Raw genomic sequence first — 27,464 nt, 5'->3', positions numbered from 1 at the left:
TTTTGTTGGGGGGTGAGTGACTAGAAACAAAGAAAAAAAATCACACAAACTCCAGCACTGTTTAGAATTTTAGCGTTTTAGAATTGCATCACTGAGACCTGGGGATTAGTGCTTTCGTTTCCCTGCTTCAGATCTAGAAGACATGCTTGTCAGACCTAGAAAAATAAAGACTTCAAACCATAATAGATATGTCTTGAAAAAACATTGAAGGATTACTAGCTATTCCTGGAAGTAACTGTTTATTAGTATTCCTTCCCATGGCGCAATGGCACTCGGCAGGGGCACCTAATAGATAAATCTTTTCATAATAATTCAAAGCAATGTAACAATGGCAGTAACCTAAGATTAAATTGTATCACATTTGCTGAAATTGGAAAACGTGAACTTCATTCTCAAGCAAAAAAAGGTAAGTACTGTAAAACCCTAATACATACAAAAATACATCATGACTGAGAACTCCTTTTGTTAAAGTAATAGATGCTGACACATTATCTAACACTACCTTGCAGCAAAGAACCAACAGCCTTCCAAAATAACCGCATATTCATTTCCAACCCAGCAGCCAAATATTAATTACTTCACAGTTTTCTAAGACTTAAAAGATCCCAGTAACAACTTTTCTCTCTGTCTTAGAACCTTCCTAAGAAAGACACAAGCAGATATTTCCAGGTCTTCAAAAGGTCAAGTACAGCAAGATAGAAGCTCAGAGCAAGGAAAAATCTATCAATAGTTACATGAACATCATGACCAGGGAGCTCACACTACAGTCAACGTACATGTCCCTCCTGAGAATGAAATGAGACCCTTCAAATGAGACCCTTGATTAAATGAGACTGAAATGAGATCATCCAACTACAAAAGTTAATTAAATCACAGCAAACAATTAAGACAGGTGTGAAAATTACTGTAGATGAGAATTACATCACATGGTAACACCAGACTACACAGCACACTCTCTTCAGCATGGTGGGGAGCTGCTTGGTAAAGCCACACATGACAACCTCTTGTAAAAGCCATGGAATCTGTGTCCCTTTATTTGTTCTCCATTAGAAGTATTTTCCAAATCAATTTATGCGACAGTTTTGTGGGAGGGGAGGGGAAGAACCATAGGGAATGAATCCCAGAGCATATACAAATTGTTCCTCACTCCCATCCATTTTAAAGATTTCCTAATTTGATTTTTTAAAATAAAAAAATTACAACATTGCTCAATAAAAAATACAGCAAGTAAGCATGTAAAAAAAAAGCTGCAACCATACTGAGAGAGCAAGGAAGGTTACCAGCAAAATCTCATTGCCTGTTACTTATTTCTGGCACAGGAATCATCTTGCTACATGCAGTTTCTGCACTCTGCTCAAGGAATTTGTCCCTGAGCTTCAGAGCTTCAAGGAAACTAATGCCTATCCCTAACTCAACCTTTCTTGGTTTCCTAATCCTTCCTTTCTCCATCATTTCCCTTTTTTTTATTGTCTTTATTGTCTTTTCTCCATAAACTAATTTAGATTCCCCAACAGCTTCTCCCCTCCTCAGTACCCCACACCCATACAACCCTACTGCATGTCTGCACCTATTTTCACTGGATTTTCCCATTTCTAACAATCCTCCATCTTTGGGTCACATTCCTCTCCATTACATAAACACATGCTTTTTGCAAAAAAAGACCCCTTCAGGCCTTAAGAGAACTTTTCTTCCCAGCTCCTTGGTAGGGACAGCCTGGCATAGGTGCACACACATAGAGCAGTAGTTGTTACTTTAAGTGTTGTCAGTACAAGTCAGCCCTTTCACATCAAATCAGCCAGGCTATAGTGTCATTTGACATATTAAATATCACCTCCAGTTCATACACATTCAACTTTTTATTCATTTCTGAGAAGAATATTAACTCATAACAGCAGGAATATGCTGGGAACGCTCTGGAATTATTAGCTCCACGAATACAAGGACACACAAATGTACAATGCTTGACAACAAATTTCTGAAAGGTAGGGAATGCCAAAATAAGCTCTGTTCAATGCCCTTCCAAGCCTGTCAGCAGAAACCACTACAGAAAAGTTATATAAAAAATAAAAGAATTTAAAATGAGGAAAATATAACACCCCCCACAACCACAGTCCTTTCCTGTGTAAAATACACAGTAACTCCTGACAAGAAAAGGCTGTAAGAGGGAAGATTATATCCCTAGGATTCCCAAACCCTAGCAGTCTTCCACTGCATAACCAAAATGTAGCACAGAACCAGACAAAGAGCCACAAGAGGGGAGAAAAATACTGGCAGCCAAGTACCTGGGTGATGGAATCAAACTCCCAGCGCACCCTCAGCAATGTTAAACAAAAGGATAGGGCAAAATATGGGATTTTTCAGAAATATCAAGCCACAAGAAAGCATATGAAGATGATGTGTTTTGATGCACGTTTGTGAGCTATAAAGACGTAGCTTTAAACTTGTGAAGTAGCACTATAGCTTCTCAGCTGTACTTCACAGCTGTTGAAACCTCTCCCACAGAATGCAAATAAATATTTTATCAAAAATAAACAAGGAAAAAGGCCTAAAGCAGATTTGTGTGCAGCAGGAGCCCATGCTCGAGGAAAGAGAAGTGTCAACATGAACTATCACCTCATGCTGCTTGCTGTTTCAGGAAGATTCTTAGCCTTGCAACTTATCTCTAAAAGTAACATTCTGAGTAACTCTGTGTGAAACCACTTTTATCAGGAGCCAGAGCTCACTGGGATCTATCAAAGCACATCTAAAATCTCCAGCCTAGAAAAACTTTACAATACAGTCAGCTAATATAGACATTTAGTAAATATGAAGAATATTTCATCCAGCATATTTTTTAAGGGTTCATTACCTGTCCCATCTCCATCACTCTATGAAAACATGTATCCTGCACAGGGTTATTGTCTTTACCTACATATGATCAATATGGAAACCCCAAACCAGGGGGATTTTTAGGACTGTGGCATTCATAGTTACACCCCAATCACATCCCCAGGTCTTTGTGTGAGTGTAATACATGAATGTCATTATCCAGATAACGTCATTACCTGGGATAATAGCAGGCTATTGCTATTGAGCAGGGGTCTTTGAGAATTACAAGTCATGAAATCTCCTTCAAAACAGCAACCCCATAAATCTACCAAAAAGTATCTGAGACCTTATTAATAACAGCTTCTGAAACTCATCTCAAGCACAGAGGCAGTGAGCATTGTGTGCTTGATGCACACACAGCTAGTACAATGGGAAACTGATCTTTATTTATTTTCATGCATTGCTCTAGGTTTCAGTAGATCTCTGGCTTGCATGCTTTGTAAATACCTAAAATTAGGCAACAGATCAACGTTTTAGCTACAAGTGACAGTTCTAACAGGGTAAATGGAATTTAAATTTCTTGATATTTCATTTTTTTAAAAATCCAAAATTTTGACAGCAGACAACTAGAATCTAGCAATTCAGTCACGATTACCCATCGGTGCTTCTGTTGAGAGCCCCCTCCCCGGAGTAAACACACGTTGTTTACGGACCACAGTTGATCAGTTCTTAAAAGATTTTGATACTGAAGCAGGATCTAGAAAACATAGCTGCAGAGCTGATACCTTCCCCTTGGAATAGGCACGGTTGCAAATTTAGACAACACCCTACCGCAGACAAAGGCTGGGCGGGAGGAGGGGTCTCCGGCAGGTCAAGAGGTAGCAGGTTTATCAGGAAAGGTTTGGGGAGGCTGCGAGGGGACTTCGGGGAGGGACTGGCAGAAAGCGGAGTCGCCGAGCCCGGGGGAGAGGAGACGGAGGGAGAAAGGCACTAGGGACAGACGACACAAAAGCGCTGCGAGGCGACGCCGGGCGGGAGGAGCACGGAAAGGACCAGGAGATGTGGAGAGCGGAGCGGGGACCTGCGGGCCGGGCGGGACACGAGCAGGAGTCCCCCGGGGCAGGGACAGCTGCCTCCCCGCAGGGCCTGGCCGCCCCCGGCCTCCCGCCGCGGCCCAGCCCCGCTCCCCGCCGGGCAGCCTCGCAGGAGGAGTCCCCCGCGGTGCCTCGGCCGCTTTAACCGGCCGGGGCCGCCGCCGGGCGCTGCCCCCGCGCCTACCCGCGGCCCTCATCGCCCGCCGGCCGCCTCCTCCTCTCCGAGCCGACCCCGAGGCCCCGGCAGCTCCCCCCGCCCCGCTAAGCCGCTTACGGGGCGGCAGCCGCAGCCGCAGCCTCGCCCGGCCGGAGCGGGTACCTGGCTCCAAGGTGCACAGCAGGCGCGGCGCGGTCCGGGAGATGCAGCTGCGCTTCTTGAGCACATTGCTGAGGATGGTGCCCACGCCGCCGCCCGAGCTCTGCCGCTTCAGGCATCGCCCCCCGCGCCGCAGCGAGCCCGTGAGCCTGTCCTGCCGCATGGTGCCCGGGGCTCGCCCTAGGGCGGCGGGCTGGGGGGCATGGCGTGCGGGGACCCGCACTGCAGACAGCGAAGTCCGAGTGCCGGAGAGAAGAGGGAGGACAAGGAGAGGAGAAAGACAAAAAGGGAAAAGGGAAAAAAAAAAAATCTGTTCCCGCCCACAATCCTAGCATCACTGGCTGAATAAACCAGAAGCCTCTCCTCCTCCTGCTCCAGCACCACCTGGAATGCAGAGGGCGAGGGGAGCAGCAGCTCTGCTTAGAAATAAAGGGAGCCCCGGCGGCAGCGGTGGGGCTCAGCTGTGCCCACGGGCTTCAGGAGAGCTGCAGGAGCCCCGGGCTGCACGGAGAGCACCCGACACGGGCAACGCGGACACGGCGCGCCTGACGCCTGTTAACAGGCGGCAATACTGACGTTCTCCCGAGAATGATACGAGCTAAATATCCACACAGAGAGTCTTCTTCTCATGTGGTACTCGGGCCTACAGCTGGACATATATAGATAATCCTGCTGGTTTTTTTCAAAAAGCTGTCCTGGGAAGGAGTCTGACTAGCGCTATGAGACCATGGAGCAGAAGGAGAGCAAAGAGTTTGACAGCATGTCAGTGCCAGGGCAGCCTGGGGTCCTGCTCAGCGACAGCCCCAGCAGCAGCACAAGCAAGCATGCTGCACAGTTTCTGGTTCACTCTCCAGCAATGAGACCCTGAACATCCTCTGCATGAACTGCAACAATCCTTAGCTAAAATAACAGCTTTTCTGTGAATCTACATTGCAACTGCACTTACAAGTAATATGCCATGCACCAAGTAGTTAAAAGAAGCTATTCAAAAGCACTTTATTAGATGCATTTTCCAGTGCTATTTGGCTTAAGAGCATCTTAAAAGGGTTTCAGAGATTCTCAGACTAGTGGTTTGATTGACAAGAAGGAAAAGCATTTGAAATAATGATAACTTTTATAACCTAAACCACTCAGCATTTTTGTGGAAGGAGAGCAGATTTATCACACCACATTAGTCAGCCTCAAAGGCCAAACTACCAGAAGTCTCAGTCTACCTGCCAACAACTGCAGCTTTGAAACATTTTGCTCCTTTATTAAAAAGATCAGTCACATTATGAAAAGAGAAAACTGGCAATGGATAAGCAGTAAAGCTAATTATATAAAAGACACATAGTATAAAACACAGAATCAAGCCTCTTTTTAAAATCAGTTATAACTATTTTTAGAAATCACTGTTAAGCTTTCAGAGAAGTGTGATTTTGATCATGCCTCTTTAAATATCTGCTTGGGCTTTGGAGAAAAGTCACTACATTTGAGCTGTTAGCTTGCACTCTGAATAGATAATTAAGTCTGTGTGTCGGTGGTTCTTTTTTTAACAAAGGTGACACTTCCCTGCTGATGTAGATGATGCAAATCACTTTATTTCAGTGCCAGCTGGAGATGATGATTTAGTGGTTAAAGCATCAAATTTGAAATCAATTAGTCTCCCTAGGTGTACAGATTGTACCAATGGGACTATAACAGCAACATTTAAATACAGAAATAGCCATATTATCTCTGTAATATTATTCTCCTCTTGCTTGAGCACCTTTTGCAAATAGCACCACATCATTCTTGGATCATTTCAAGACTGACTAATTCAACACCACACGCTGTTGCCCAAAGTGTCAGAAGCCATAACTGAAGTTTCAGAAACCACTCATTATCCAGACAGTGAGAATCAGACATCACACTAAACTGATTCTCCAATTCTTAAACAATTAGAAACCAGGTCTAAGAAAGATGTCAATATTTAGCTGATGAAGATAACCAGCTCTCAGAATGAGAATTCAGTATTCCCAGCATTGCTATTTCTCCTGCTTGTCATCTTGTTTCTACAAGAAAACTGGAAACAATCAGGACAATCATACTGTGACTGGGCACACGGATACTTCCAAGCATACCATTAAGGAGCTTTCCCGCACGCCAGCCAATTAACACAATGTTATTCTGCAGAAAAAAGTGCAAAAATCGAACTTCAAGAGACTAAACGAAGAAGCCAAGCCATACTAATAGGTTTGATGACTCACTGGATCATTAGTATTAAGTGGATTTTAGATGCAGGGATAAGCCTCCCATTAAGCATAAATGTACATATCTTCAGGGCTAGAACCTAGCTTCTAGAAAAGTGGATGGCACTGGTTTTAATCACTGATCAGGCAAAGCCTCTAATCTGCCTGTGGCAGGACATGTCGACCATCATGCATCTCGTTTGATCCACCAGTGCATGGAAGTCTGGCCATGTCCACAAGCCCTCATCTGCATTTACTGACACATCAGATGACACTCAGAAAGGATTTTGAGGGGAAAAAAAATCAAAACATTTGGCTAGGCAAGATATTTCATCTCCAGTGTTTTGTAATAATCAACATAAGACTTTGCTTTTTTTCCTCCCTCTGTAGTTCATGTATTCCCCCCAACACAACAGAGTCACTTACTGAAAAACCTTACCTCCTCATCTGGTACCTCTTTACAATCTTACCACCATCTGCCACACATGCCATTTTAAGGCCAGAATTAAGAATACTATGTGTATTCTTGTTCCTTTGTTGCAATCAAAGTTGGGATGGTCAGTCCCAAGATCAGCGCCAGGTTTTGACCAATTTATTTACCTTAAACCTCTCCATTCCTTAGTCCACTTGTGTCTGCACTGGGACAATGAGGTAAAACACAGGCTGCCAGAAAGGGACAATGAGTACAAACAGATGGGGCAGCAACAGGAACAGAAGGACAGGCAGCAGAAATGGGGCCACAGAGCAATCTACTTTTAAAGAATCCATGTGTTTGCATGGAGCTTTAACTGCCCAAGCCCAGGATCACTAGAAGACACAATTCAATTCACCACTTCTGATGTAAGAAGACTGAATGTAATTAAAAGATTAAAAATGGTAAGATATCTTCAGCTGGGTCACTGTAGCTCATGAACTCCACATCCTACCCTTTATTTCACAGAAAATTGTAGAGACCTCTCTTAATTCTGATTTGCATCACATCATCCCAGTAAAACAGTCAAAGTCTGAGAAGAAAGTTTATTTGCCACAATTCTCAACACCAATGTCAGCAAAAATACTTGAAATGACAAGTACCCATGAAAAAATATAGTAAATATATTGTATGGTAATACTGTAATATGATTCGTCCAGGACGATTTTGGAAATTACACTTAAACATCAGCACTACATCAGCTGAGGATACAGCAAATATCAGAAAGAAATATATATCAATAGGATGAGGGGGAAAAATGTATTGCAACCACAAGGGAAAGCCTATTATATTGACCAAATCATCACTGCCTGCTAAGCCCCACAGCTCAATATACTACTTTAAAGAGCCCAAAAAACGTATCCAGAAAACGTAACCCTATTACCACAGGGTTTCAAATAGCTCTACAGAAGTTAGCAAATAAACCAACATATGTTTTGACATGTATTGTAGTTCACCATGAGGCTCAAAAGAAAAAAAATATTTCACTTTCAAATGACGGTATACAAGAGAAAACAAATGGAATTAAATATGTCCACATTAGAGACAAGAAAAGGTAAACCAGTCTGAGATTCTCCCAGAAGGCAAAACTATTTTAAATACATTTAGCCCATTAAACCATCTCCACCACTGGGGCACAAAATTCCTATCCTACCCAGTTCTATGCATGTTCTATTATTAAACATCCCCTCTGAAAAAACAGCATTGCTTCCTTCTGTTTGATCCTAAAAGCCTAAAAACAAGCACAGCCCACCTGGAGCTTCACACTCCTCCAACGCACAAGATGGAGCCACCTCTGACAGCTTGAAAAGAGGCCTCTGGCTTTTTGGGTCCTTGACACCACAGGGGCACAGGTGTTACAGCAGTGCTACAGCATGAACATAAAAGTTCCCTTGAACACAAAAGCCTGTGAGGTGGCACAGCCCAGCACTCCTCCCACCTGAGCCTGCAAGGGGAGCATCCCCCCTGCAGCAGCCACCCTGCTCTGCCCACAGCCCCTGGGACTGATGTGCTGCCTCAGAGTGCAGGGAGTGCACACTGTGATCCACCAGCTACCTGCACCTACCGTGTGGACCACCAGGCACAGAGCCTGAGGCACTATTTTCTGTGTCTGTTTGCAGCACTGCTGCAGAAGCACCTAACAAGGGAGCCTGTGGAGAGATTTGTGTTATGCAGAAGGAGAAACATGGTTATGGACTAACAGATTCAGTTCTGCCATCAAGCTGGTTTCTGTTGCCAGACAAATAATCTAGGGTTGTCTTTACTGCACAAAGGATGGTTCCAGAAAAAAATACAAAACCAAATTTTTGCTACTGTATTTGTGCCTAGAGAAGGTTAATTCTACACACTTGTTGAAAGCAGGAAAAACGGCTCAGGAAAATGGTGCAGTGTGTTCACACATCACAGTCGCATCAACACAGCTGTAATATTTCAAACCTTTTCATTGCATTAGTCATCATTTGTATGACTCTGTATACAAATGTCACAAAAGAGGTCAAGAGCTGGCTATATTAGATATCACAGACAAAAGCTGCAGAGCCAATCCTTGTCTACAAAGGTATTCTCTACAAATATAAACTACACAATGGACAGGAAATAACAGCTATGATTTCCAGGAACAGAGAACAAAATTTATACGATTTAGTCTAAGGAAGCATGCAGCTAGTAAAATGTTTCCTCTTCCTTTAGACTTCAGCCACATAACCTTATTACTTATTTCCCCCTTCCAAAACTGAGAGCATGGCAATTACACTTTAATACAGCCTTTTTTTAAAGGAAGCACTAAAACAGCACACATGTTCTTGCTGAGTTTATGACAGAGGAGCTAGGGAATTCTCTTGTTTATAGGTAAGTTATCTGAAAAATAATATTGTTTGCATGTTTTTTAGCCATATCTACTGAGGCCTAATCTAGAGACAATAATTTAAATAGTACTGCTTAGTATGGTATATATCTTTCAACAGGAAATGAATCTACAAGTCTGTAACTCATGTAAGATTCTCACAACTGCACATGTACTACATGATCCTTCAGCCATCACAATCAGGATTCAGCCACAAGAACTTCAGACTGAAGATTCTTTGTTAGGACCTTTAGTTGTGGGATTTTTTACCTAATTCTTCCTTTTCCTCCCACACACATTATCCACTCCTCCCTGTACTACACACTTGCATACACTAGGACAGGACTGATGAGAGCCGAAGGTCCCCTCAATAGAGCTAGCATCCCCTGCCCTCAAGTGTAGGTTATAATTTATTCTTTGGGAATGACAGTTACATCTAGTAAGTGTACTTTCAAGCTGAATAATAGTCATATTGCTTCCTGAAATTTCTGGCAGATACACTCTGAGAAGTATGCCAGAGTTTTCCGGCATTAGTGAAAGCAGTTGAAAATATAATACATCTGGAAATCAATTGTGAAAGCAGTTTAGAGCACAATGGCATGGAGCTGCAATGACCAGCTTCCCATCTAGGGAGGCACGACATTCCTAGGCAGTGACTCAGTGCAGGTAAGGCTGACTGCAGTCCCTCAATCTCTTGGATGTTCATAGAGTGGCACAAGATGCTTATGCAATTGGATCACATAGGTGAGTAGATGAAAGCCTTCAAGAGCATTGCAGGTTGCTAAAACAGACATGCAGATGTGCCTGTAATCCCTCTGAACCTACTCATAACCTCTTTCCATTTGTAGATACATAACTGTGCAAATGAATGAGGAACATGCAGAAATTATATATACTATATAACATCTATATAGTACCAGAGCTACAGGCAGCAACAGCAGAACTGCATAAACCTATCTCCCAGATCTGTACTTGATCCAGGAGAGCAAAAAGCTCCTGTTTTCCCTGAGTTCTTCAAAAAACCTCTCAGCAGTAAGCCAGAAGATTTTCTTAAACCTGTCTACAACATAATCACATCAAGCTAACACTGAATATATTAATATTCAAATGCTTTACTTCACAAATTATTAACTATGTCACCATCTCTCACCACCACACCATTAATAAGCTTGTATTCTGTAGTGTCTGGAGTTCCTAGGTCAAACTAGTTTTGAGAATACAAGAATTTAATTTGCTGATAATACAGCAATGCTGAGCACACAAGTGACAGCAACTAATGCCAATGGGCTAGGTGCAAAGGGTGGCTTATTTCACTCCAGGCCCATCACTGGGAATGGACTGTTCCCAGAGCTTAAAATGAGAGAATTAAAAGAATTCCAAAAAAGTAGGAACTGACTCATGTTTTTTAAACATCATGCAGCACAGATCACAGACACCTCAAATATTTCAGAAAAAAATCAAAAACCTTACTGACATTACAAAACGGATGTGATGTGGAAACTTTTAACATATGGTTCAATAGCTACGCTGAAAGAACAAGGCAGAGATTTAACTCAGAACTGTCTGTGGGGGAAGCAAAAAGGAGCTTAGACTAATTTTGCTTGATCACAAGACAGCAGTTCACTTTATTATGCCAATAATAGAGGACAACAAACTTACACAACTGAGTATGCCTGATATACTATTAAAGCTATCTGTATTCACTGCAGCGTCTGTAAATCCTGACTCTGGGCTTCAGCACTGTTGCTACAGGAACTGCACAAGTACAGCAAAACCTCAGACTGCCTGCTTCAAAAAAAAAAAAAAAAAAGAAAGACCAGACAGAGAAGTACAGGTCAACAGCCAGATGATATTGAAAAGCAATAGTGGACATAGCTCTTAACATAAGAGCTGCTACTGTTTCCATTGCCTTCATGGCAGAGATGACCTCCAAGGGACACACCATGAATGCACAAGGTCAATGAGAGTGCTAAGAGATGAGGTTTTAATCATCAACATGCTCAATATGGTGAAACATCTATTAAAAAAGTCAGCATGAGGGGAAATGGAAAATGTACTTGTTTTAAAACACATGTGGGATGGAGGTAGGAGGCAGAAACCAAGCTTGTATACTAAGCAAGAAATTATAAGGATGGGACAACAGAGAAAAAAGTAGGTTGTGAAGAGTTTTGGATATGAAAGCAACAAGAGGAAGACAGACTAGATCTACAATGACCATGAGGAAAGTACACACACTTGCATTCATGAAAACATATGTACAAACACTGAAACAGATGATTAATCCAATGCTGAAGTCCACTTTATGTTTAATTCTTTGTTTATATATATGTTGTCTTCCAAAAGGAGAAAAGCACACCCAGCAAAAAATAAGCTTACAGAAGCTTACAGATTGCTATGTTCCACGTGCTTCTAACAAGCTCTTAATCAGAGAAAAATGATCGATAAGTGGATAGGTATTTCCATGTTGTAAAATTGGCTGTGTGTCTGTAATTCAACAACAGAATCTACATTTCTTATTATATTTTTTTTAAATTTTGTTCAAATGCATAAATAAACTCTGAAGCTATAATTGTCACTTGAGGAACAGTGATGAAGAAAATAAAAGGAGGGGGAGAATCAATCTACATTACTTATTGCCTTCACATGCCAACAATAGCAGTAAAGCTATAGTAGATAGTTGCATCTTGTGAGCAAGCTAAAAGATGTGTCATGCAAGCACAGTTAAAGTAACAATATATTTTAACTGCTGCAGTAACCAGCAACATAAAGTCCAAAGTTAACAACTGGAATAAAAGTCACAGCAATGCTTACATGGCCGATAAAATATAGAGACAACACCTTTTAAATTAAATATGAAGTAATGAATGGAAGTGAGGCTTAGGAGAGCAAATTACCTTCTTTTTGTCAGAAATTATTTGTATCTACAAAAGAAATTCAAAACATTATTTAGGTAAGGCATATATTAAGATGAGAAATTGTTGAAGAGGTCTATGTAATAAAATATTGCTGAAAAGCATGATTATAGAAGTTAAGAAATGTTTCCTAACCTTGATAAACAATATGAAGTAAATGCATATCTTGGCCAGTACTCACACTCCAGAATCCTGCTTAAATGCTACGTGGTAATTTAAAAAAAATAAGTCATCAACTCAGCAGAAAAATGAATGCAATGCATGAAAAAAAGAATTCTGACAGGTATGATTTGTAGTTATGCTTAAGATGATATTGCAGAAAAATGGAGGTCACAGCAGGTCCCAGATCTAAAACTGAACTTCTCTTTCTTTATTAGAATCTGATTATTTGCTTAGCACCTAGCATACAAATTGAATTTTATAGTGTGAATCACCAGCTTCATTGATCTGAACTGCTATTTCAGAAACAGCAGGATTTTTATCTGCCCAGCATAAAGAAAAAAAGCAAAATGATCCTATATCCCCAAGACAAGATTTATCCACAAATAGAACACTTGGAAAGATTTTAGATTAAAAATTAATTGCCAAAGTTTAAAAAAAGTATTAATGACAAAATCTCTTTGCTTTGGACCAGGAATTATTATGGAAATGGACCACATTTATACATAGAAATTTTTATACATTGATTCATAGTTATTTGCAGTAATGCTAAGGACATGCAGCAAAGACTAGGTTCAGCCATGGAAGGCTTCATTAGACATGTAGCAAAGAGCCAGGCTGTCCTGCACTGCCCAAGGATAAGAGTCCAGCTTCCAGCACGGATCTTCTCTCCCAGCACACATGGCCTCCACAGGAACATGACCCTTTCTGGACAGGGGAATGCTGCTGGCTCCTGGAGAAGCTCATAAAAGCACCATAGAGCTCTTGGAACCACAAACCTTGATCAGTCAGTAGCAAGGCCTGCACCACCACTCCAGGCTTTTGATCATGTATGCATTGGTTCCCATTTGAAGATGCCACTGGTTCCATAAAGAAAGTTTTGCATGTACATGAAGCTATTGCAACCCCAAGTCCTCCAGACCAGCTAATTCTCTTCATCTCCCAAGTGGGCTGTAGCTTCACAGAGCATACTCTCCAAGTGCTGGAAACAGAAGCAGCTAGCAAAGCAAAGGAACCTCAAACCACCACCTCCACTTTCCAAAAAATACTCCTAGCCATTTAAGCAAGTTTGACATAGAGTTTTTTAAATGAAGTTTGTGAGATGAAGAGGAGAAAGTAGTTATCAGTTCCAACAGCATTACTACTCAAAGATTTTAGACTCAACAGCTAAATGACAAAACTTCAGTTCATAACTTATGCTTACAGGGAAGTTTATTGAATTGGATGTGTTTAGGATTAATCAAAGGCTCATTTAGTACTGAAGCCTACAGCCATTAAAATTGATTTTGAGCATGTTCACCACCACACAAGCACGAGTTTTTGGCTAACAGCAAAGCTCTGACTATTTACTTACTATTGCATAGCTCAGGACAACTCATATAATTTCTTTAAACATGTGCTTCTTCTGCCAGCCTTCAAGTAGTCTTGTCTCATTAAGTTTGTTTTTCAGAGTCTCATACCATCTATTTGCCCAGTGATATGTAGTTTGTCCAGCTCAATAGGTACCTGACTTCTAGACCTCTCTAGATATTACTATAAATATCAATAATATTCAGCTCTTCAGATTAATATACATTAAAAAAAATCTGTACATTGATTACCTCCCCACTCTGACTTCCTATTTAGTTTCACTGTATAATTATTTTTCCTTCAGGATCTAAGTTCCAATAGCTATTTCTGCCAATGAGCATTGGATACGACTAGAAATTAGCAATAACATGTTGGGGAAAAAAAACGAAACCCAAACAAACAACAAAAACCACGCAAACACACACACAAAAATAGAATGTTAGCTATTAATGATGCCTAATCCAGCCCAAGAACCAAAAACTGTTCATGGTCAGTATTTGGCCATATGTATTGGGATGGGAAGGAAAACAAGTTGATCAGGTTCTGTGATTTTAGGAAGTTACCAATAATTTATAGGGAACTAAATTTAGAAGATGTTTCACTCCTGACAAAACATAGCAAGAAGGTTCCAAATTTTACTAAGAAAAAGATAAATGATAGGCTTGTAAGTAAGATGATCTAAGGTGGAGATGGAACACAGCCTTGACTTCTCTGGCAAATTTCATGGGTACATGAGGAACACTCATTTACTGCTCAGTAAATCAGATTCAGGTTATTAACAGCTTCAAGGCGAAAAATATTTTAAAAATCTGAGATTCACATTTAACTCTTCCTTCAGAGCTGCTCCAGTGCAGAATTATAAGCAAGACTATTGATCCACAGACTAAGTTCCACAGCCCACTTTTCTAGCATCTTGTTTTTAAACACCAAGCTATCTCAAAGCTGCAGAAACATAGCTGCTGGCAGTGCCTGATGCTCCATAAATCAGTCTATTCCTAGCACTAATTATCCCAAGCAGCTGTTATCCTCCATTTGATCTTCAGTATCCAGGAAATCTTTTCTTCAAAGGCTAATGCGACCAAAGAATGTTTAGCGTGTACCATTTGGAGATAAAATGCATCTGTGTTACTTAAAGGCAATAGACTCTGTTGGTTATTTTCACTGAAGCCCCATTAACCCTCCTATAAGTTCACAGTGTTTGGTGTTGGTTTTTTGTTGGGTTTTTTTTTTTTTTTTTGGAAGAGAGCATTTCAGTAGGAAAAAGAACAGCATTGTTTCTTGTACAGAACTGTAACCCCCAGCAGAATAAAAGAAAAGCAGGGCTCAGCTAGACAAGTGTGAAAGACTGTGCATACAATCTAAGAGAACTTTTTCTCTCAGGCTGCTTCCACATCCAAAAGCTTGTCAGAAAAAGATTAAAGACTGAAATGATATGATATTACAGTTATGCAGCTCACACAGCCACCCCTGCTGTGAGCTTATACACACAAACCCTTACATCTTGATTGTCCAAGATGCTGTGGCTCTCACTACGGGCAGGTATTGCAGCAGACCTACCATCAGTTCAGAACTATAAAGATTTGTCAAATATGAATGTACTCAGGCTCATTTCTCACACATCACTGCTTCCCATGTGGCCTTTGGTACCACTGGTTGTGGAGCCAGCTTCCTTGCAAATTGCCAGTTAGTGCAATGAACTCCTAGGTTATAGCCTGGGTGCTCACAACGCCTCACAGCAAAGCACAGGAACACTTTAGCACACAGACATGCAGGCTGAGCCCTTTGCTCAGCTGGGCCCCGTACCCCATTCCTGCCCCCATGGGCAACACTTGCCTGTCCCAGGGCAGACATGCAGCTGCTGGGCTGCAGCAGGATGAGCTGCTTCACACTCTTCCTGGACCTATGTGGAAATTGGCATTTCATCTCAGTAAATTTAATCACAACAATGCCTGGGTGACTGAATAAAAGCTTCTCCAGTTTTTCAGGGAACAATTAGACTAAAAAACTTTACTGTTGATCAGGTATTCATCTGAATAGCTGCAAATAAGCAGAGGGAACAGCACTGCCTGCCAGTTATTTCTACTGTCATGACTGACTGACAGGGACTGCAGACAGAGAACAGGCTGTTCTGACTTGGTTGTCTCCAAACAGCAGCATCCTTCCCCCAGTATGCCTCCTTAATTTGAGCTAATCAAATCCCACCTTCCAAAGCCACTGCAGTATCAGAGAAATAAGAGATCACTGGTTTGAGAATCACTTTTTGCAGGGAAATTAGTATAGAAATACTACAAGTATTGCTTGATAAGCAATCCAAAAAGCTCCACACACAATCTGTTGCATTAATCCCGATTTCTAATAGTAAGGAAGTATTTTATATAACAAGCACTCTCTAATACATCAACTTCTCATGGCACAGCTGTTATGAAAAGTGTAATTCAGTGGAGTCAAAATTCTACATGCATTACAAAGCTAATCCTGTGAGGTTAACTGTGACTTTGCAACAGCAACAGGATTACTGTTATGCAGAAAAATATGGAGAAGCAGCAAAGCAGTCAGCCTCCAAGTTGTATGCATACCCAAAATAAACACAATCTCAAGCATAGCACTAACTCAAGCAATTTCATTGTTGTCACAGCTGCTAGCACGCTGACAAAGGATAATTACAACATCCTACACCAAATGCTGCAGGACAAGAATTTGATCGTGACTCTGTGATCTGTACATCCCTATACCAAACAATCTGCATTTTCTGTTGCAAACTGGGCCTAGATTAAGCAGCCAGATTATTGCTTACATTATTTAATGTATTTAATTATTTAATGTATTTAATTATTTAATGAATTTACTGTTCAGTTCCATGATAAACAATGAAATCATTATTCTGCAAAATATTATTCTATGTTGTAACCACATCCAGCTGTTACTATCCGATCAAGTTTCTACATCATTAAAAAAATACTGCTGAACTATTTATTAGGGAGGAAGAGAGAAAGGAAGGGAGGAAAGAAAGAGAACTTTTATAGTTAGATAGTCAGTGGCTGATTCTCTCACCATCTCAGGTGGCCATTGCAGGGTGCACCTTTTATTTTAGAGGCTGAGGCAACTACATGACACACCTACACAACACACTTCAGACAGGCCAATTTAGCCACTACACCTTCACCCCAGATGTCTGCCATCTCCCAGGGCAAGCATTCAAAGTGGGGTGAGATGGAAGGCTGCAGGAGCATGGCTATTCATTTCACAGGGCCACAGCTTATTCAGAAGTGGGACACCACTGGACACAGCTGGATGACCAGGGTCTCCCAGGTCTCAGCACACTGCTGTGGGTGAAGCATATGTCTCAGAGCAGCCACCTGTTTCTGTGTGAAGCACATCTGGGGCCAAGTTTGATGCTCAACAGGCAGAAGTGAACAGGCAGCTGAAGGCTCTCTCTTCTCAGAGACAAGTGCCCTGAGGTCAGCTGCTCATCCTGCTCAGCTTCCACCTAGCCCTGAACCCCCAGCATTTCCCTTTCTAAGGAAAATCTCACCCCTCCAGACACAGCAGCTCACTGAACTGGAAAGTGACTGGCAGCAGTGAGCCAGAAGGCAGCACCTTCCTCAAGGACACAATGATCTCTTAGTCAGCAGGCTCCACACTGTCCCCAGGAATTGACCAGCAGCAGAGACCCCAGCTCTGAGTGCAGCCAATTCCCTAAAAACAGTAGCATGACACTTAAAAGAAAAAAAGTGCCAGTCAGGTGCAGTCTTATCCCCTGTGCTAATACTGAGCACAGCCCAGAGTCACTTGAAACAGACTCCCAGGGCTTTTAATAAAGGCTATCTTGTCTCTGTCTCCTGACTCTAGTCAAAGCAGCCACCAAGAGTTTGCTTAGTTAAGTCCTGAAGAATATAGCTGAAGGAGCCCATGATAAAAGCCATTTGCAAGAATTGCTCAAATTTTAGCCAATTATGACACGGTATTTGTTCTGAGGAAGCTGGGAAGTCCTTTTAGTAGACATAAGACACTTCAGTGGTGAGAGTTAGGGACACAGTAGTTAGGAAAGTACATGACACAGGAAAGTAAGTATTCATATAACTTTACCCTACAGACTCAGAAGGAAAACATATGGTTTGGAATGCATGTGGGCTCCTCAGCTCCCTAACCAGCCTGGCAATCCCAGGCTAAGCAGCTTGGGAGTGAGCTGCAGAGACGGCTTGCTGAATGTTCCCAGGAGGATCTCTGCAATATAGTTGGTTGAAAACACTTTAATGGAAAGGTCTGACATAAAATATCAGTTTATGGAAAGCAAAGTCCTTCACAGCAAAATGTCATCTTTGACAAAAATAGATTCCCAAATGCTAAAAGCATGATTTTGACTCTTTTTAGGATTAAACATTTTATCATCTTACTTGAAAATAGCTCGTTACATAATATGAAATTAAAAAGGCATCTGAACAAAGCATTTTGGTTTGAAATGCAAACTTTCAGAATTTTGCTTCATAAGCAATTGACTTTTGTGAGTGGGTGTTTTATTTCATGCTGGAACAAGATATTTTAGTTACTGTATCCTTAAAGCAGAATTTCCCTCAAAAGTGAGGATTCCATGTTCTAATATAACACCCCAAGCACTCAGTTCTTGGCACCTTTTGAATCTGATATTCTGCGGTGACACAGACCACAAGAACTTCTCGGCTGATATATGACCAAATTAGACAGCAAATCCAGCCTCTTTCTTTCATGGAAAATGGAAAGAAAAAAAATTATCTTTTCAACACCAGAAAAGTAAAGAAACTTTACTTCACCTTAGGAGTTAAGAAACTGAAATTAGCCTCAAAGTGGCCTTTGAGAGGCATCAAATCTGCACAATCACACAATTTACCAGGTTTGTAAGGAAACTGACTGCACAGTTTGCCAGTTTAGAATTGATATTACAGCTTTGTTTTTACAGCAAGAGAAGATAGCAGTCAATTTAAATATTTTTACTTATCCTGACAAGGGCTTCTGTTGACTCACACACCAGCCAGCATTCTGGGGCTAGCACAGATCATCCTGAGGAGGTGACTGGAGACAGTGCCCGGGGGTGGCCTCTCCCCCAGGGCTTACCAACGCTACTGAATGTCAAGTGATCAAAGAGGTCAAAATTCATTATTTGCAAGATCATACTCGGTGTTCACATCCCATCAGCAGCACAATTACACTTGAAATCTGGGTACTACCTTGATAGTTCTCTAGAAGAATATCCTGTGAGAGGGATGGGACACAGCGCTACACCAGAACTTCACTGACTTGCTGCTCTGTTAAAGTACTGCCCAAGAACCAGCATCCTGGCTGTGCTGCTCAAAGACCAGTTCCAGGATGATATTCTCATCCAAAGAAAGTAACCATGGAATTCACTGCCTAAAAACTCCTTGGGATTGTTCTGTTAGTGATTAGTTGTCAGTCTGTGCTCCACACAGCTGTTATTATGTTTGACAACACTCAAACTCTTTCCTAGTCTAACATATACTCTAAATACACAATCTAATTTATATCAGCAAATACTAAACATGACACACACCTACTTATTGAAACATTTCCTAATGCCCTGATGCACAGCAATGAAGGTTGCAGAAGGTTTGCAGTTCTTCTCCTCCAAGCCTAATGTTAAAAGAAAAGTAATTCTTCTCAGCCCAGGCTCCAATTGCAATTGAACAAGCTTTCAGATTTTCCAGAATCTTTGCTGGCTGAAGCTGAAAAAAGTATGTTAGTCAAATGGCATTTAATATTATATTAATCACTATAGGTGGCTCTTTTGAAGGGCTCTTCTGTAGTATTTTCCAAAATTACACAATTTATTAATAATTCTGGGTAACAGTGAACAAGTCAGTTCGGAGCACACTTAGATCTAAAGCCATTTTACCTTGTGCATGCCCATCCCAAGGGACCAGCAGGTGAAATTCACCATCCAGATCAAAAGAACTGCTGCCCAGTGGCCCAGTGCAGCTGATGGACCAAGCACACAGCTACCATCCCCACTGAGCCAAGCTCCAGCATCACTAAATACATATTATCTCCTTTTCTAACTGCTCCATTTACCTCACTCTTGGCAAACCAGCACAGAATGGATCCGAAAATCCTCACTAACCAGTACCCAGCCCACCTCCACTAAACTGCCATAGCAGCAATATTCACTGAGCTATTCAAGTCTTCATAAGAAATAAAAAAATTAAACCAGAACAATTGGGGTGTTCCAGGTTAAAGCATATTTATACAACTGCAACAGCTCATCAAACAGCACAGAGATGTCAGTGGGAAGAGACAGATGAGTCACAGGCAAAATTTGATATGCATGCATTATTACATATGTACATAAGTACTTGCCCAATGTTGCAAGATATCTGAACCAGGATGAAATCAATCACCAAATCACAGAATACCAGGTTGGAAGGGACCTCAATGATCATCAGCTTTTCTCAACAAAAGCATGGTCTAGACAAAATGGCCCAGCATCCTGTCCAGCCAAATCTTAAAAGCATCCAACATGGAGGAATCCACCACTTTCCTGGGGAGATTATTCAGTGGCTGATTGTTTTCATTATGAAAAATTTTCCTCTCCTCCAAGAACCATATCAAGTTGAAGTTCAATCAAATCAATATTAGCTGTGTTCACACTATATTGTGTTAAAATTGTTCTTACATCTTTAACCAAACTTTTATCCTATGAACTAAAAATTGTGAATTTCTGGCTTGGTTTTGTAACCATTTTGAGGGAAGAGGAGGGATAGAGAAAATGGGCAAGTAGATATTTAGTACATGCAGGAAAAAGACAAGGAAGAACAGTTGAAGAAGACCAAGGAATACTGTGAAGAAAACTCAAGGACAGGGAATGGCCTGGGTAGACACTGCAAGATAGACAAGATGCACAGATGGGGAAAATGGAAGAGAGCTGAAAAATTCAATATTTAAAGATTGGTTCATGTAAGAAAAGCCAAAAAGGCATTTGGCAGGGAAAAAAAAAATAAGATGGGACAGGACACAGAGCTGCAGTAGGACTGAGAGAAGGGAATGAGGAGACAAACCCCAGAAATTTAATCTAGATGTATGACTACTTTTGCATGTCTAAGTTGCACTTTTCCAGCTACACATGGTAATGGGATCTTGCTCAGTTCTCTCCTAATCATGCATCGTGCAAATAACATTAGGCAATGCTTTCCCAGTTTCTTCTGAGTTCCATTCCCTGTGAGAAAAGTTGATGCTATAGAGACAGTAACTCATTCTCAGAAATTGAGCAGACTTACAACTCAGCCTTCTAGCAGGAAACTGTTCATGCTCAGGGGACATATAGGGGACAAATCTATGCCCAGATGATGCCAGTTCATTCTGCCTCTCTGTCCAGTTAGCACTCTGAGGCATAACCCTTTGAATTTCTGTAGCTGGATTCCAAAACATTCAGTTCATTTAGTCAGGAGCTTCTGAATAGCTTTGACAACCATGTGGGAATTAATGACCTCAGTTAAAACTCAAAAGCCATTTGTCACTGTTTTCCATCTATTTCACATAAGGAAACTAATATTTCCTTTGCGAGTAACATTTATTTGACAATCTGATTCTAAACCTTTTCACCCAGTTCTTGTCTGACCACATTTGTAAAGCATTTCCCTTCATGTTTAAGGATGGTTGATAGCTTATCATCTTTATCAGAACAAGGGATACACCTCTAGTTCCACACAAAATAAAATATTCTGTCTCCCTCTACTGGCTCTGCATTAAATCAAACCAGAAAAAGAAAAACTAGAAAGTAAATGTTTATTGTTATCTTATAAAATTCCATACAGAAGCAATGCTCAAATAACATAAGATTAATACTTTAACCATAGCTTCTAAACAAGTATCACAACAGAGAATACTAAGGATCTTTCTGAACACAGCATGAGACCCATTTAAAGTTATTACAGGTACATAGCACTACCACAGCTATGACAGAGAAATTATTTATATAGCTGGGAAATTTTCTACTAAAATTATCTCTTCATTAAAAATACAAGAGAATATGAATGAACTTTCTTTTCTGTAACTTCAGCTTATTTTGAATCAGATTTAAGCATTCCTGCTTGCTTCCAGCCAGACTGACTTGCAATTAAGCTGGATGTTTTTGCTTCTAAATAAATTATAGATAATACATGGTTTTGGTTTGGGTTGTTTGTTGGTTGACTTTTGGGTTTGCTTTAACTAAAACCAATCACAATTTGTGATTGAAGGAACTTCTGGTTTGTAATTTGACCAGTCAAAATATATTTAGTAATGAAAGCAAGCTGTCACTATATAAAATACAAGAGATGTCTTTCATGTACTCTTTAGATGACAGCTGCAAAACCTCATTGTTTTTTACTGAATTCTGCTTTCCTCAAATGATGTAATTAAGTGCATAAAGCACTTTGTTTGTTTCTAATATCAACTTGAAATATTTCATAATGCTTCCAGACAAACATATATCTTTTCTTATCCCAAATAAGTCAAAATCACAAGAGTAAGAGAAACAAGTACCATGTCTGCCATCACTGTGATTTCTTTCTTACTAATTTTCTTCATTGGAGAATTTACTTAAATTTGGGTTAAAAAAGCATTATTAAAATGAAACTCTTCATTCATATAATCTTACAAACCACAAGTACTGCATGGTGTACTGATTTTATCATGTTTTTTACAGAGGAATTTATCATTCCTTTAACAGTCGTGAACATTCATGTGTCCAACCAAAACACATTTCACTCTGCAGTGAATTTTATTTTCTATGGTTATACCTTTTTGAATGCAAAACAAGAACCACCTGCTAAGGACAAGGGTTGGCAACACAATGAGAAACACAGTAAGTTATGAAGCCAGCACAGGTCTAAGACTGGGGAGTCAATGGCTCCCTGATTTTGCCCATGGCTCCCTGCAAAACTCACAGATCCTCAACTTTCAGACAATGAACACAGTTTTGAGCATAGAGTTTTTAAACAGTTTTTTTCTATCTGTTGAATCATCATAAAAATTATGTCAGAAAACAAGAGATCAAATTTATCAGCCCTGTAATTTCTGAACTAACTGAAATTACCACTAGGAGTTAATTTGTCAAGCAGTAATCAAAAAGGGTCAGCTGGAATTTCCATCTTTTCATGAAACAGTATTTGTTTGCAAATGGTCTGTATAGATTGCTTAATGGTAGGATTCAAACAGCTGAATGTGAACTTGAGGTTATGTGAACAGTTATGTGAATGTGAACAGTTCTACCTCTACATAGAGATTCCACTATGTGGGGAAAAAACCATTCAGAATTTACAGTCAAATCTCCTAAATATGTAGAGGATGCAAGTAGTCTCATTTAAAAGGAGGCTATAGTATGTTTCCATACTGGTGGCATGGAGGCCTTGGTTATCAAGATGACGTTAAGGAAGGAGTTTTTGAGAAGAAATGTGCCTACACAGTAGATGACAGCCAAGAACTTTCATGCCAGGTTTAAGTAAAACAAAGGAACGTTTTTAAATGCTTAAAAATTAAGTTTCACATTAATACACAAGCTCTTATCTTGACTACATTAGCACATGCCACTACAGTAAAATTATTTTATTATAATCTTTACATGCACCTCAAAGCTCCTACAGACATTTTTATGAAAAGACCATGCTTTATTTACTGTACCTGAACATTTCTGTACCTGTCACGCTGCATGTTAATGAAAAAATAAGATGGAACATTAGGTTATTTTCACACGTCCTTTCCAAAGGCATAATTTCTATTTATTTATATATGATGTTACATGAAGTTTTACTTTAGAAGAACTACCAAAAAGCACTTCAGTCTATCTTAAGATGACAACCTTGCCAAGTCAAATAAAAAGGTTTTACTGTGCAGGCAAAAAAAGGCTAAACAATTAAAGAACAACATTTCTTCTCTTTCCCATGCAATCTCTCAGAAACCCCAAAAACACTGATGCTGATAAAGGGCTTTGAGGGAAGTAGGTTTGCTTTTACTAATACTCTTCACCTTGGATCAACTTGGTAGAAAGGAGTTACACAGAATTAACAGCTGAGGCTACAGCAGTTTACCCAGCTGAGCTGGTTGAACTTTGCCTGCTTCCAGGTACTACTGACATCATTAGGAGCCAGTCATAACTAAGGAATAGCATAGCCTGGCCTCTTGACTTTAAATTGAGTGTGAGGGCTTAAATGAAACACTGCCCACATTAGTGAAATAAACTATTTACACTAGTACACAGAAAGTACTTACAACGTTTCTGGGAAACTGCCTGTAAACAAGCTGTGACAATGTCGCAGTTCTTCTGCACTTTTTGTACAAGCCTGTCTTTCTGCTTCAGAAGACGGAGCAACTTTGCTGATTGAACCGAAATTCTGTAATTCAGTTCTTGTTTTATAGTTGTTAATTCATCAACATCTGCCAACAAGCAGAGAAAACAACTTCAGTACATGCCAAAAGATTCACAAACAGCTTATTGTAGTTGACACGCAAAGGCACTTGCCCCACAGACATTTACAAATACAAGCTTTCTATAAATGACAAGTTCTATTGACTGGGGCAATTCCCATTTATAAGCACTTTCAGAATCTGAGCCAAAGTCTTTAATTTTCTTTTAAACAAAAGTATTTTGATATATTACACATAGTATCAATCTTAACAACTGTGCTGTTTTAAACTCCTAGGAACGTGACAGATATAGACAGAATTTATTGATTATAGTGCAACCAGGGGATACATTTTAAATACAGTATCTTCCAGAAGCTGCCTGGACAAGATATACATTTGTAACAGACAAGGGAACATGTTCAAGCAGGTGCCTTCAAAGCTACAAATGGAACTTCAGAATAAGCTCTAAGTGGGAAATTCTTTCCACTAAGATGCAACTAGATGACTTATGTCATGGCCTCGTTTATCTTTACTGGCCAATTATAGTGCCACAAGACCCCTTCAGTTCACCAAAATGTCTCAGTTTAGTTCTAATATTCCTGTTGTCCCCCCATGAGGTGAGTTTCAAGACCAGAAAAGGGAGATGTTGGGGAGATGTCTAAAGTCCATTAATTTTTCTGAGTCCTGTGCTCTGTTCTCAGATGCTCCCCCCACCAGTGAAATCCTGGGTCTTGCCTATCACTTGCCGACCTCTTCAGCTCCTCCCTGTAACAGCCTGGTACAGCTTGTCACCACCATCTACACAGCTGCCTGCCCCCTGCAGCTAACTTTTCAAACTATCACTTTCAGTGCAGCCCCTGTCCCCTGACGCTGGAAAGAAAATCAGTCCAAAAAATCCATTCTTCAGTAACCTGCTCTAATGAGAAAAATACATACGCATCCAGGAAAAGCTGCTATCAGTGGGATGGTAAACAGCTCAGCTCATGTGGCAAAGCTTTTTCAACAATTCTGGAGAGCTTAAAGAAAAGGACAAATTAGACTGAAATGACCATCAACCATGGGCTAGTGACAAATATGATTGCAAGGACAGGGGAGCCACTGAAAAAACAATTCTGTATTTTACAGCCACTGCACTGTTTCAGCACCTGCTGCTCAGATGCAATTCCCAACCTCCTGTACCAGGCAAGGTAATTTAAAACTAGATCTATAGATTTGAAAGGGAAAAAAAAGTTGCATTTGTACTGATTTATACCACTGGAGTTGTCTGGTGAGTTTTACTCTTTTCCACTTGTGTCGCTTTGCTGTGCCAGTAAAAAACCAGTAACTTGGCAGCAAAACTCATGAGTTGAAGCACCACAAAATATATTTCTGAACAAGAAAATTTCCTGTTGTCGCAGGTTGCCAAAGGACACACAGAAGAACTTGAGCTACATCCTAGTAACATCAGAAGGCGTGTCATCTCATTAGGAAGCCAAACACGGAAGCAGACAGCTGTTTGTACAGCTCTGGAAACAGGCATATTTAGTCACCTCTTGGGTTTTTTCCTTATCAAAAGCAAAAGTGATTAAACATCAGGAGACAAGAGGCCTTTGTTCTCTTTTCCTCTTTATTGGATCAGCTTGGAGTTGCACGTCTGAGTCGTTCACAAACATGCACTGTTGAGGCTACCTAACTTTCATAAGAATTCTTTGAAAATTTCATTTAGATTCTCACTGACTCCAGCATTTACATTTCTCATTAATTACATTCCTTTTTTTTTTTATTTTGGAAGACATGCTTTATGGTTGGCTAGTTTAGTTTATGTCCAGTAGAACTAAAAAGTTCTGAAAAAAACTCTTATACTGTATGTGTAGCATGTCTAGTAGATTCAGAAAATAAGGACTGAGTGAAAAAAAAAGGAGGAAAGAAAGGATAAAGAAAGAAAAGAAAGAAACTGGATATTTATTAATTACTGTAAGTGGAGAAAAGCACCAAACTCGCAGAAACACAAAAGCTTAGGCAGTCTGTCACAGAAACTAGTAGCAGACGGTCCTAATTCGGCTCCTAGGGCACCTGAAACAAAAGACGGGCGAATAGCACAGGAGGCCCTAGTCCAAAGGAGCTCTCAGCAAACAGCACGTGGGAAGCTTCTGGAAGCCAGGGCCATGCAGCAAGCCTGGAAATGGATGTATACACACACAGACACGTGCGCGCAGGCACGGGGCACCTTCGGGCCGGACTGCCCCGCAGGCACAGAGCAAAAGCGAGGCGGCAGGGGCGGGGCGGGCTGTACCTTTCAGCCGCAGGTACTTGACCTGGCTCGGCCGCTGCTGCAGCTCCCGGAGGGCGCGGGAGCGGGCGCTGCCCGAGGGGCCGGCCGCCTCGGCGGCGCTGTACAGCTCGGTGAGCAGCCCGCTCACCAGCGACGAGGTGCGGCTGGACCGGCCACTGCCGGGACCCGCCTCGTCCTCGTCCTCCTCCTCCTCGGCCAGGCTGTCGGCGCTGCTGCCCGCCCTGCCGCCCGCGCCGGCCTCCGCCGCATCCATCTTCCGCGCCGCCGCCGGGTTCCGGGCTCGGCGCGGCCCACGGTCCCCTGCCGGGGAGGGGCGGGCAGGGGAAGGGGAAGAGGCCGGAGAGGCCAGGCAGGAGCGCCCGCCCGGCTGCCCTCCCTCCCCGCGCACCGTGGTAGAGGCCGGGGCGGGGGCGCTGCACCTGCCGGGGGCGGGACCTCGCTCCGCCTCGGGGCGGCGACAGCGGGCACGGCGACACCGGGCGCGGCACCCGGGCGCTGTGCGGCTGCCACGGCGGTCACCGCCGTCCTGCCGACCGCTGCTCCTGCTCCCCCGCTGGAGGGGCGGCCAGGTTTTGCCAGCAGTTCAGTACCTGTGCTGTGGCCGGTCCCCGTGACACCGCCTGCGAGCCGGAGCGGATGGCGGGGCCCGCACGGCCGCCAGAGCCGGGCTCTGGCCGCGGCACCGATGGCGGTGCAGGGAGAGCCGGCCACACGCGTAACAGCCGCGACTGACTGTCAGGAATGGACAGAATCACAGAATGGGTAAGGCTGAGTGCTCCAGCCTCCCTGCTCAGGCAGGGTCATCCCAGAGCACATTGCACGGGACTGCCTCCAGCCCGTTCTTGAATATCTGCAGCGAGGGAGACTCCACAACCCCTCTGGGCAACCTGCTCCAGTGCACAGTCACCAGCACAGTCAAGAAGTTCTTCCTCATGTTCAGGTGGAACTTCCTGTGCATCAGCCTCTGCCTATTGCTTGGCTGAGTCTCTGGCGCTACGGCTGGCCGGGCTGACCGCGGCAGTGCCCAGAGGCGCTGGCTGCGTCCCTGGCTGTGTCCCTGGGGCGCGCCCCCCGCGCGTGTTCACCGCCCCTCAGCAGCGGCGAGCGGGGCCGGGGGCGGGGCCGCGGCGCCGCCCGGGGCACGTGACTCCGCCCCCCCGCG

At 42.0% G+C, this 27,464-nt stretch overlaps 2 protein-coding genes across 8 annotated transcripts in view; one reads left to right on the top strand and one right to left on the bottom strand.

The window, feature by feature from the left end:
* Window positions 1–26,683, bottom strand: part of TBC1D30 (TBC1 domain family member 30) — a 52,372-nt gene extending 25,689 nt beyond the window's left edge. For 3 of the 6 annotated variants that reach the window (XM_039703825.1, XM_039703827.1, XM_039703826.1), the window contains exons 1-2: window positions 26,303–26,683; window positions 23,896–24,060 (exon numbers count right to left, since the gene is read on the bottom strand). In XM_039703825.1, coding sequence (XP_039559759.1) covers window positions 23,896–24,060; window positions 26,303–26,555 — 418 coding nt within the window. In that variant the 5' untranslated portion in view covers window positions 26,556–26,683. Of the gene's footprint in view, window positions 1–4,221; window positions 4,687–23,895; window positions 24,061–26,302 lie in introns of those variants that run through there. The other 3 variants (XM_039703830.1, XM_039703828.1, XM_039703829.1) reach the window with 3 other exon arrangements.
* A 207-nt stretch (window positions 26,684–26,890) lies between these two features.
* GNS (glucosamine (N-acetyl)-6-sulfatase) overlaps window positions 26,891–27,464 on the top strand; it is a 20,788-nt gene continuing 20,214 nt past the window's right edge. For both annotated transcript variants that reach the window (XM_039703832.1, XM_039703831.1), the window contains exon 1: window positions 26,891–27,064. In XM_039703832.1, coding sequence (XP_039559766.1) covers window positions 27,044–27,064 — 21 coding nt within the window. In that variant the 5' untranslated portion in view covers window positions 26,891–27,043. The remainder of the gene's footprint in view (window positions 27,065–27,464) is intronic.

This window comes from Passer montanus, unplaced genomic scaffold (genome assembly GCF_014805655.1).
Source record: "Passer montanus isolate IOZ18808 unplaced genomic scaffold, ASM1480565v1 scaffold17, whole genome shotgun sequence".
NCBI classification, from domain to species: domain Eukaryota; kingdom Metazoa; phylum Chordata; class Aves; order Passeriformes; family Passeridae; genus Passer; species Passer montanus.
The sequence above is the reverse complement of the archived record's forward strand: the minus strand, read 5'-3'. Positions and strand labels throughout refer to the sequence as shown.